Source organism: Miniopterus schreibersii (assembly GCF_964146895.1).
Source record: "Miniopterus schreibersii genome assembly, chromosome: 16".
Classification (NCBI taxonomy): domain Eukaryota; kingdom Metazoa; phylum Chordata; class Mammalia; order Chiroptera; family Miniopteridae; genus Miniopterus; species Miniopterus schreibersii.
The window spans coordinates 32,379,615-32,391,977 of NC_138116.1; the positions used below are offsets into that span (position 1 = coordinate 32,379,615).

Below are 12,363 nucleotides of genomic sequence, written 5' to 3' on the forward strand. Positions count from 1 at the left end.
TTTTTCTCCTCCTCTTAAGAAAATCTGCATGTGTCCTATATTACATCCTTCCTTATTCTAATATCTTTGAGACAGCTCTATTTGTGGGAAATCATAGCTTGAAATTGAGTATGCTGTCTTGGAACGCCTTCCTTACATATTAGTACAGTCTTTTTGCCCTCTTAGGACATGTTGCTTGTCTCTCTGCTTTCCAGGTCCTCCTCAGATGAGCTTATGACTTTTGTAAAGGATTTCAAGCCTTTTTTGTATAATTTATTATCTCTGTTAGCTAATTCTGGTCAGCACATGTAAAGCAGATTTTCTTTACTTTTCTCTTAAATCCTGCTTTACCTATAAACAGCTTAATTGCCTTAAAAATCTCGTGTTCCACATTTTTTATCTCTCCTTCTCTTAGAACCCCTTGCAACCACTGATCTTTTTACTGTTTCTGTAGTTTTGTCATTTTCAGAAAGTTGGAATCATACAGTATGTAGCCTTTTTAGAATGACTTCTTTCACTTAGCAATGTGCGTTTTCAATTTCCTCCATGTCTTTTCATGACTAAGAAATTTTTAAGATGTGTTTTACTTTAATAAACTAACCTATGCAGTTAGTTGAGGTAGTCAGGTTTTTCCTGTGCATATATTTGAACATTATATGTAATTAGTATTGATTAGAAAGTGATTCTGCCCTGGTGTTTAAAAATGTAAAGAGCTGCACTTACCTGCTACACATTTAAAATTATACATGAGAATACACTACAGCAACACATGTTTATGGAGTTGAGTTAGATCTCAGACAGTGCTCTGGCACATATGCATATTGTCATGTTATGAATAGTTGTAAAGACAAGCATGGGCACAATACCTTGCATCATGGCAGTATCCTATTACAAGTAGTTTTAGCGCTTATAGTTTTAGACACTTCTTGTCTGGCATTAGGATCTATAATAGAGTGATGTTTTGTTTTTGTTAGTGATTCAACTTTCAAACAGGTATTTCCCACTTCTTTTTAAATTTTTTGACTCAGTTTAGTTGAAGACTCCTCTGCGATTGCAAGTTTTGAGCTGTTTCAATCCAGTTACTCCTTGTACTAACCTGTATGAATTAGAATTTTCTTCATACTGGGCAGTAAAAGCAAAATACATGAATGACTTGGATGCAGGGGCTGAAATGAGATTGTCACTGTAATTCATACTCTCACAATGTCAGGTTTTTATATTTATAAAAACAACTATATATTTTTATTGACTATAAAAGTAAATATTTAAACATAAACTTCTTAATATACTGCTTTTATCCAACTTGAGTTTTTAGGTTCTGCTGTTTTTTAAACTTTAAAAAGTTGGTAATAATGAAATTTATAACCACATTGACTATGTTATCACTTCACATATAATGATCATTAAAAGTTCCATATTATTGCCTTGAGGTAAAAGATTATAAAATATAAAAGGTCATCTGAGTTTTCAAAGGGAGATTAAAGTATTCTTAGTTTGTGTTATATTTAATCTTTTTATTCTTTGAAGGTTTTTTAATAGAAATATTTCATTTAGTAGAATGCATTACATTCTGCTCATCCCAGGTAACAAGTAATGACATCCTATACTGTAGAAGTAGTGGTATTTTCTCCTGTTATTAGACTTGTCAAAACAGTAAGCCAGTAAATAAAAACAAATGCTTTATTTTGTGAGTCTGAACCAAATCATGAAATTGCTATTGTCTCAAAAATACGTTTCAGCATTTGTTGACAAGAGCGAAATGTAGACATCCCTAAAGATAATCAAGATGTCATCAGAGTCAAAATTGTTGACTTTCTGTAGAATTCATGCAAAGCCCTTTGATTGCGCCACATCACATTTCATTTTACTGAAAGATTCTACTATATTCTAGAGAATTGTATTAGACAGAAAAAAAGACACATTGTAGAAGCAGGAAGGCAGTGCTACAAATACCACTGAGGAAGTTGAGAAACATACATGTTAAGTAGTTCCTATTTCCTGTATGACTTTGGAGGTCAGCTGAAGGGTGAGATGCAATTAGGTATTTGAGAGTGATGAAAAGGGATGGGGGACAAGTAAATGATTCATCAGACAGCAATGGAATGACAACCATATATTATGACTTCACCCATACTAATTCTAAAGGTATAAATCCATTATTAGCAGTATTGTAGATGATTGACTGTCTTGCTGTTCAATACAGGGTAAAAACTGTGCTCCATCAACATATAGAACCTATATTTAGCCAGGTAATTCTGGAAATGCTTATTATGATACGACCTGTTCTTGTTTTTTGTTTTTTAACAAGTATTTTATTTTAATGAAACTGGTACAGACAATGTCCATTTAAAACCCATATCCTAGGCCAAAAAGTACAAATAATATGAAAAAGAGTGGTGTTTTGTTGTACATACTTCTACAGGAATAATTTTATTAACTGCTAATGAAAGTTAGAACTTTTCTGGGATTTTCTGACAAGATTTTTCTTTTCTCTTAAAATGCTTTCTCTTCAGTGAAGCCATCTTTGGAGTTAATCTTTACTCTCACCTTATCTGTCATCTTCACTCCAACTTGATATTCCTCTTCTTTTGGTCCAGACCTTCAAATTTTAAAAGTGGCTTCAAGTTGAGGGAAGGTCATTTTTCCACAGTTTAATTCTCTGAAAACTTCCATCTCCCACTGAAAGTCATAGTCCAGGAGTGAAATAATCACATGCTATAACTTCTGGGCCAATTAGAAAGTCATTATACACACTTAATTTGTTGACCTTATTTATTATAAGCCTGAAAATGTACAGTCCTGAAAAAGATGGTCTCCCTGTGCACATATGTAATATTTCAAAAGGAGAGGGCAATATGAAGGAGGCTGAGGTTTGATCACCAAAATCAGCACAATGAAAACAAACAATAATGAATAATGGGCACTAGAATTCAAATTACCAGATATTTTAGAGAGATTGGGGAGGTCAGTTTTCAATCCCAATTTGAACATAACATTACAAAAGAACTATTTTTAAAAATAAAAAAGAATTGAGGGCCCTAGCCAGTTTTGCTCAGTGGTTAGAACATCAGCACACGGAATGAAGGGTCCCAGGTTCGATTCCAGCAGTGCCTCGGTTGCAGGCTTGATCCCTGGCCCCGGTCCAGGGTGCATCCAGGAGGCAGCCAGTTGATGTGTCTTTCTCACGTCAGTGTTTCTCTGTCTCTCTCCCTTCCACTCTCTGAAAAGTGGTGAAAGAAATATATCCTCGGGTGAAGATTAAAATAAATAAGTAAATAAAATACAATTATTTTTTTAAAAAAAAGATTGAAGGGAAAAAAAAAAAAAAAAGAATATCTAAACTGTTGAAGGATGCTCTCCCTGTTTGTTTCTGATAAACTTCAATCACATCTTCCTCCATTCCCAGTTCTTTTGGAGTATGATTATCAGCAATTCTCCTTCAAAGAGAAACTTGAGTGAATTCATTGGAACTCCCTGTCTTTGTATGATTCTTTTGAGTTTCTTGAGATGTGTTGTCATTTTCTCTTTGAAGTGAATCTCACGGCTATACTGTCCAATGACTTGAGTTTAATGTATTCTCTTTCCTTCCTTATCCCCCAAGTGCTCAGTTGAATGTTTTGCCTCCTGGTCAGACATGGTTGATGGTGGCTTCACCCAGGTTCTTTGCACAGCAGTGGCCTCAATTAGGCAGAATCTAGCTCCAGGGTTTACAAATCTGACTCTCTTCTCCATAGCACAACACGGAGTCTGGAGGGACTCCACTGTGTCTCCTCCTATGATAATACCTGTTTTAAGGGATCTTCACTTTTATTCTTTAGGGCTTGACTTACTATGTGATGATTTTCCTTTATTTAGTTACTATCCCATCTAATCTGCTTATATGCTCCTGACAAAATATGTCTTTTAAAAATACCACTTTCATTAAACTGCTTTTTCTTGCCTTGCTTTTTCTTAATAATATATTTTTGTCCTGTCTTTCCAGCCATTTCTTTCATCTTAATCTCATTTTCAATATTTATAGATATTATTTAGATGTATTTATTGCTTTTTGAACAATTTAAAATAATAATAGTGATTATAGGCATCCTTGTCTTGTTCTTGACAGTGCAAATATTTCTAGTGTTTTACCATTGACTTATATTTAGTTGAAGGTTTGAGAGATTTCTTTTTAAATTATTAATGAGGCAGACTCTCTTCATCTTTTTTAATGTTAATGAAGACCTTTCTATTGTTAAGGAATTGTTTTAAAATCAAGAATGTTGAAGAATTTGATCAAATACACATTGAGATCTCTGTCATGTTTTGTTCTCATTCCTTTTCTCCCCGTCTCCTGCCTATAATGCCTACTTTTTCTTTTTTCTTTAAGGCCCAATTTACATCTTGCCTATGTAAGGGTCTTGTTTTAAGTAATTGTTGTTGGTAAATATGTATCTATTGCCATATTATTATTATTTTTTTAATTCTTACCTGAGGATATGCTTGTTGATTTTTAGAGAGAGGGGAAGGGGAAGAGAGTGAGCAAGTGAGAAAGGAACATCGATGTGAGAGAGAACATCAAATGGTTGCCTTCCATACATGCTCCAACTGGGGATTGGACCACAACCTAGGTATGTACCATGACTGGGAATTGAACCTCCAGCCTTTGGGTATATGAGATGACACTCCAACCAACTGAGCCACACCGGCCAGGGCTTATTATTCATATGTTATATATATATATATATATATCTCTTTTTCTTTTTAAAGACCCTTTAACATTTCTTGTAAGATTGGTTTGGTGGTGACAAACTCCTTTAGCTTTTTCTTGTCTGGGAAGCTCTTTATCTGCCCTTTGATTCTAAATGATAGTCTTGCTGGGTAGAGTAATCTCGGTTATAGGTTCTTGCTTTTCATCACTTTGACTATTTTGTGCCAGTCCCTTCTGGCCTACAAAGTTTCTGTTGAGAAATCAGCTGACAGTCTTATGAGAGCTTCCTTGTAGGTAACTAATTGCTTTTCTCTTGCTGCTTTTAAGATTATCTCTTTGTCTTTAACTTTGGCATTTTAATTGTGATGTGTCTTGGTGTGGACCTCTTGGGTTCATCTTGTTGGGGACTCTCTGTGCTTCCTGGACTTGTATGTCTATTTCCTTCTTCAGATTAGGGAAGTTTTTCATCATTATTTTTTCAAATAGGTTTTCAATTTCTTGCTCTCTCTTGTCATTCCAGCATTCCCATGATGTGAATGTTGGTACGTTTGAAGTTGGCCCAGAGGCTCCTTACACTGTTCTCATTTAAAAAAATTTTTTTCCTGTTCTGATTCAGTGTTTTCTGCTTTCTTATATTCCAAATTGCCAACTTGTTCTTTGCTTCATCTACTCTACTGCTAATTCCCTATAATTTACTCTTCATTTCAGTCCATATATCCTTTATTTCTGACTGGCTCTTTTTTATGGTTTCCATGTCCTTTATTTTATTTTTATTTATTTATTTATTTTTTAAAAAATATATCTTTATTGATTTCAGAGAGAGGAAAGGAGAGGGAGAGAGAGATGGAAACATCAATGATGAGAGAGTCATTGATCGACTGCCTCCTGCATGCCCCCAACTGGGGATTGAGCCCGCAACCTGGGCATATACCCTGACTGGGAATCGAACCCCAATTGCCTGGATCCTAGGTCGACGCTCAACTGCTGAGCCACGCCCAGCCGGGCATGTCCTTATTTTAAATCCTCACCAGAGGATATGTTTTTATTGATTTTGGAGAGAGAGGAAGGGGAGAGAGGGAGGAGGTAGGGGAGGGCAGAAACATTGATTGGTTGCCTCCCATAAGCACCCTGACTGGGAATTGAACCCAAAATCTTTCAGTGTACAGGATGATGCTCCAACCAACTGAGCCACACCAGCCAGGGCTCCATGTCAGGGCATGATCAGTGACTCTCTCATCATTGATGTTTCTATCTCACTCTCTCCCTCTCCCTTCCTCTCTGAAATCAATAAAGATATATTCAAAATAAAATAAAGTAATAAAAATATAGATGTTGAATTAAGCCACAGAATTTGGAAATACAGTAAGTCCTCGCTTAGCATTGTTGATAGGTTCTGGAACTGAAGAAATTAATTTTATCATAGGCTAATTATATAAATGAGTTAAGTTCCTACGGAATCTCATCAGTGTTATAATGAAATGATGTTAGTTGAGGACCTACTGTATTGCAGAAGTCTTAAATGAAACAGTCCATGTTAATAAAAATTATATAAACAAAATCAAAGGGTAGCAACTGTTTTTAGTCAGTAAATGTTTGAAAAGCAATGATGGTAAAGGGATGACAATTATAACTACTGGTAAGAGTATAAATTGGTACAACTCTGGGGAGCAGCTTGACAATAACTATTAAAATGTGCCAAAATGTATATAATTTTTGTCTTAGTCTGCTGAGACTGCAACAGAATACCATAAACTGGGTGGCTTATAAACCAGAAAGATTTATTTCTGATAGTTTTAGAGGCTAGGAAGTTCAAGATCAAGACACTGGTAGATTCAGTGTCTGGTGAGGTTCAATTCTTGGATTATAGTCTCATTTGTAAGAGCTGCTCTCATGACCTAATCACCTCCCAAAGGCCCCACCTCCAGATACCATCACCTTGGGGATTAGGTTTCAACATAAGATTTCGGAGAGGGAGGCATAAACATTTAGTCTGTAGCATTTTTTGACTCAAATGTGAAGATGTGAAAAAAGGCTTTATTTATATGGATATTTATTTGCAACATTGTTTAAACTGGTAAACAATTAGAAATAGCCTGAATGTCTAGCAATAGATGGTTTCGTAAATAAAATTTGGGACATTTATATAATGGAACATTGTTTGAGTATAGTTATGATGTCATAAATGAATATTTACTGACAAGGAAAGATTTTCACAACATTTTGAATGAAATTAGCAGATTGGATTACTTGATTAAAAACTGTGCGTGCTTCCCTGGCTGCTGTGACTCGATTGAGCGTTGTCCTGTGCACCAAAAGTTTGCTAGTTTGATCCCTGGTCAGGGTGCTTACAGGAGTAGCGAATTGATGTTTCTCAGATTGATATTTCTCTCTCTCCCTTTCTCTCTAAAACAAATAACAGTTTTTTAAAAAGCTGTGTATGTACATGCATGGTAATGTGAACATATCAGCAAAGAACATGGTATGAGAGGACTATGCTGAAAGAGGTTAGCAGTTGCAAACTGAAAGTGTTGGAATTTTTTTTTTTTTAATCCTCACCTGAGGATATGTTTTTATTGATTTTTAGAGAGAGAGAAAAGGAGAGAGAAAAACATCGATGTAAGAGAGAAACATTGATTGGTTGCCTTCCACAAACGCCGACTGGGGATTGAACCCTCAACCTTTAAGTGTATAGGATGATGGTCCAACCAACTGAACCACCCAGCCAGGGCAGGATTTTTTTTTTTTTTTTTAATGAGGAAAATGGAATGGTGATTTTGCATTTTTCTCCTTTTAATATTTTTACAAGGAAAAGTATCACCATTTATCTTTAAGTCCATTAAGATTATAATCGTTATAATTTGTGCATATGTAGCATTTACATGTTATTGTTATATGAGCTTCAGAGTTGTAAACTGTGTGCAGTGTGCTCAGGCAAAGTGTCAGGCATTAGAACTTGATTGACCCTGAAGTAGGAGTGAGGCTAGGTAGGAACATTAAATATTTACAAGTACTATATAAGATTTGTTTACCCTTGACATTTTGCCCTTTATTTGCTTGCTGTTGGTTTTTTAGATAAAAAGAGGAAAATCTAAGAAATAGATGTCGCTTGTTTCCCTTTTTATTTAGGATATTTTAACCACAGGGAAATTTATTTTTGTTGAAGGTTTGTAATACAGGTTTTGACAACACAGTATTTGATGGAGTATTTTGAGAAAACCATTGCATTTCTATTTTGTATTGTTTTGGAAGGCCCAAGTAGAACTACTTGGTAGGAATTAAGAAGATTTCAGCTCTGTGTGAAGAAGATATTAATGAATCAAGTTATCATTAGTAGAGTAGGCCAGAAGGTACAGGCTGTGATATGACCAGCACATAGACACAGACTCCCAGTAATAGTAAGACTTTACATTTCCTCAACTCCCTTACCAAGAAGGTGATGTGCTGACCTTGTCTTCCACTATTGTGCTTTAGTTTTTGTTATGCTAATAATTACCTGGAACATAAAGGAAGATACTTTTCTATTATCTTTCTTCACTATTTTTTGTTTGTTTTTAACACATTGACTTAAAACTGGATCTCAGCAAGTCTATACTACTACTAGAGTGTTTTTATTTCCTTATGCATTAGGTGGGCAGTGGCATTTACATTTATACAAGGGGAGTCATAGCATTATTTGTAGTAGAAAAAGCATGTTTCCGTAGTGGAGTACAATATAGAAGAAGGCAAATTTACATCTGATAAGGAATGATTGCTGCTCTGGCCAGTGTGGTTCAGTTTGTTGGAGCATTGTCCCATACTGAAGGGTTGAGCGTTCGATTCCAGTCAGGGCACATACCCAGGTTGCCGTTTTGGTTTTCTCCCATGGGTTGCATATGAGAAGTAACTGATCTATGTTTCTCACATTTGTTTGTCTCTCTCTCTCTCTCCCTTCCTCTCTCCTTAAAATCAATAAAAACATATTCTCAGGTGAGGATTAAAAACAATGATTTCTAAGATTAAGAGAATTTATGTGACATTGTAAGATGTGTAATGTACTGCAGTTTGTTTTAAAAACAAGTATTGATTATCTCTAGAAGACTATGCAGGGATGTGTGTTAATAGGTAGATTATCTCTGAAAGAAAACACACAACATTGGTAAAGTGATTGCCTCAGGATGGAATATTGGGGGTCGGTGGTGGAAAGGACACTTTATTATGTACTTATATGTGTAAAATTTGTACAACCTTTTATATATATTAGCTTTTAAGTTAATTTAGATTGCTTTAAAGGAAATCACAAGCAAACAACTATTTGTATCACAGTGGACTTAAGGCTCAAAAAATTGAGAGAGGAATAGGTTGCCTTAGAGGGGGAGGGAGGAAGCTGATTTTCTTTTTGAAAGAATGTAAGGAGAGCATCAAAAGGCATCTGCTAATTCAGCTTCAATTTCTCATTCTAAATGAATGTCTTAGTCTGTGATGTATACTAAGTTTATAGCTTATGCTCTTTTTTCACCCATTTCTAATGGTTTAAAGATATCTCTGATATTAAAATGAGTACTAATTGTAATCTTATCAGAACAAGCCTTTCTGTAAAACTGTATTGCAGTTGCTAGTCCTTGAGTGTCTGTTATAACAAGTGGTGTAAGGGAAAGTTAAATGTAAACATGAACAAAATTGATGATTATTGTTACAAATTGATACCTATTTATACCAGCCATATCTTGACTTATATAGAGTGCCCACAGCTTGTAAGATAAGCAATATGTTAGAAACTTAAAGCTAGAAGTTAAGTAAATGTTTTAGAGGTTTGGGGGGGTGTCCCTCTTTTTGTGAAATTCTTGTATTTTTTTGGAAGGGAATACTGTCATGAGATTTTAAATAAAACATTTCTTCAAAGTAGAAATGAAATTTTTTGGGAGTCATTTGAATTTGTTTTCTTTCAGAAATCGAGCTATAGCAGATTATCTTCGTTCAAATGGCTATGAAGAGGCATATTCAGTTTTTAAAAAAGAAGCTGAATTAGATATGGTATGTTTGACTTTTTACAATTATAAGTGGATTTTACTGAAGTAGCAGCAGTAAACAGTCACCTCAGTTATTCATAGATCTGATCATTTGTTATTTACTTGGCATTAAACTTGGTTTTCACCCTTTTTTTAGTATAATAAGGTTTTAATAATATTTAATTTGATTCAGGGATAAATGGTCTGTATGGCTTGAACTATTGTAGTTGAGCCATTTTTTAAAAGGTTCTCATTTTTGTTCTCTAGAATGAAGAATTAGATAAGAAATATGCTGGTCTTTTGGAAAAAAAATGGACATCTGTTATTAGATTACAAAAGAAGGTAACCTAAGTTTTTTCTTTAAAGTTAGTTGTATTTGGAGTGTTCTTAAATAAACTTTCCGAAAACATTAAGAAACATGAATTAATGTATAAAATGCTCTTAGAAAAGTACCTAACATAGATGTTAAATAAATGTTGGCTTTTTATTATAAATATTATTACTGACATGTAAACTTGGTTTGGGAAGAGTTTGTTAAGAGTAGCAGACTCTTAATAACAAATTATTCTTCTGCATTAATTAATAATTATATTTAATCTTGAAAAGGCAAATAAGAATACATTTCTGTGAATTGAAAAATGTTTTTACCCAGACAGATATTGCTGATGCATGCTAACTCATGCAGACATGAGTACTGGCCGGGTTGAATCTACATAAACCTGACTTCAGGGAATTAATACTAAAGAACTTATTTGTTCCCTTGTTTAGATGGGAAGAATGCATGGAGTTAATGTGATGCTGGGAAAAGAGCACTAAAATGTGCACTTAGACAAGTTATTTTTATGTGTAAAGTGAAGGCAATAAATAATATTCTGGTCCTAAAATTTATACTTTTAGTAGGCAAAGCTAGAATAAATAAATAACATTGTTATAACATGATTTAATGCATAAAATGCTCTTAGAAAAGTACCTAACATAGGTGTTAAATAAATGTTGGCTTTTTATCATAAATATTATTGGCTTGTAAACTTGGTTTGGAAAGAGTTCATTAAGAGTAGCAGACTTAGAGGGACCAACACAGGTGCATTGCTCTTCCTCTAAATAGTAGATATAAATTGAAATTTTTCTTTGAATTAAGAGTTAAGACAAAATTGTACTGAATTTTTCTCAATTTTTAATTTTGTCATACCACTAAAATTTTGGTGGTAGATAATTTTTAATAAATGATAAATGCTTTGTAAATTAATGAAAAAAGTATTCTGCATATACAGATGCAAAATAAAAGCAGTTTTTTAAATATCAAATAAAATTGGAGTTTGTGTATGTAACTCTGTGTTTATTTTTCAAGGTTATGGAGTTAGAATCAAAATTAAATGAAGCAAAAGAAGAATTTACGTCGGGCGGACCTCTTGGTCAGAAACGAGATCCAAAAGAATGGATTCCCCGTCCACCAGAAAAATATGCATTGAGTGGTCATAGGAGTCCGGTCACTCGAGTCATTTTCCACCCTGTGTTCAGTGTTATGGTCTCTGCTTCAGAGGATGCTACAATTAAGGTATTTTTTTCAAAATGAAAGATGTGCAATAGGATAACTGTTAAATGTAGATTTAAATTTAATTGGGTGAAAGAAAGAAAAAGGTCCTGGAAATGAGGACCTAAAAAGAGGGAAAGGAGACTTTGAAACTGTGTGATTGGTTCTAAACCTTAAAAGATAGAATTAGAATAAAATCCGTAGAATAAAATTGTAGCTCCTGGTAGTCAAACTGCCATATAAGTTCACTGATGAATTTGAGAGAATTGGGTGCTGCTAATGTAGTGTTGCACAATAGGTCACCTAGTACTTGAATAATTTTTGTTCTTGGAGAATGAAGATATACGTGTGTGCCTTTTAAGCAGAGGTAGTAGATGAAAATACAGGATTACCACACTAGTAATTCAGCAGATGAATATATTCTGGAAAAGAATTCAATAGAGGATTTATTTAAATTGGACTCTCCTTGATGTATTTAATATTGGCTTTGATTCCAAACTAAAACAGTAGTTCTCTCCAGGGGTGTAGGACTGTAGGGGCTTATCACTTTATAAGTTACTTATTTCTTTCATTTTTGTTTGTTTCACAGTAATCATACATTTTAATTTTTTTGAAACATATTTTTATTGACTTCAGAGAGAGGAAGAGAGAGAGGGAGAGAAACATCAGTGATGAGAGAGAGTCATTGATTGGCTGCCTCCTGTATACCCCCACTGGGGATCGTTCCCGCAACCTGGGCATGTGCCCTGACCAGGAATTGAAGCTCGATCTCCTGATCATAGGTTGATGCTCAGCTGCTGAGCCACACTGGCTGGGCTGTTTTATCTTCTAATCAGAAAAAACCTTTTTGTAATTCCCTTTGATCCAGACAATGACAATAGTATAAACCACCTACAGAAAGACAAGTAAAATATAGTTAAAAGGTTTAGGTAGGTTTCTCTGTTCTAAGGCTTATTTCAGTTTAAGTTTCATTTGTAGAGGTTTAGGAAAATGTGAATAGATTTTTAAGATTGTATATATCTCTAACAATGCAGGAAACACATAATGTGACTTATTCTTCATATTATACATTGTTTTGTTTTCCTTATGTGGTTTCTTTAGTTTGTAAATCAGTGGCTTCCATCTATCCTGGAGGCTGGTGATCCATGGGGCGGGCTGCAGTGTCATTGGAAGAGTCTTAA

General features: G+C 34.5%; 1 protein-coding gene and 1 pseudogene across 3 annotated transcripts in view; one reads left to right on the forward strand and one right to left on the reverse strand.

The window, feature by feature from the left end:
• PAFAH1B1 (platelet activating factor acetylhydrolase 1b regulatory subunit 1) overlaps nt 1–12,363 on the forward strand; it is a 61,833-nt gene that overhangs the window by 32,014 nt on the left and 17,456 nt on the right. For both annotated transcript variants that reach the window (XM_081162261.1, XM_081162262.1), the window contains exons 3-5: nt 9,592–9,676; nt 9,919–9,993; nt 11,000–11,206. In XM_081162261.1, coding sequence (XP_081018387.1) covers nt 9,592–9,676; nt 9,919–9,993; nt 11,000–11,206 — 367 coding nt within the window. The remainder of the gene's footprint in view (nt 1–9,591; nt 9,677–9,918; nt 9,994–10,999; nt 11,207–12,363) is intronic.
• On the reverse strand, nt 3,266–3,615 carry LOC308568747 (small ubiquitin-related modifier 1 pseudogene; annotated as a pseudogene). Its single transcript has one exon. The product of its transcript is annotated as a small ubiquitin-related modifier 1 pseudogene (transcript).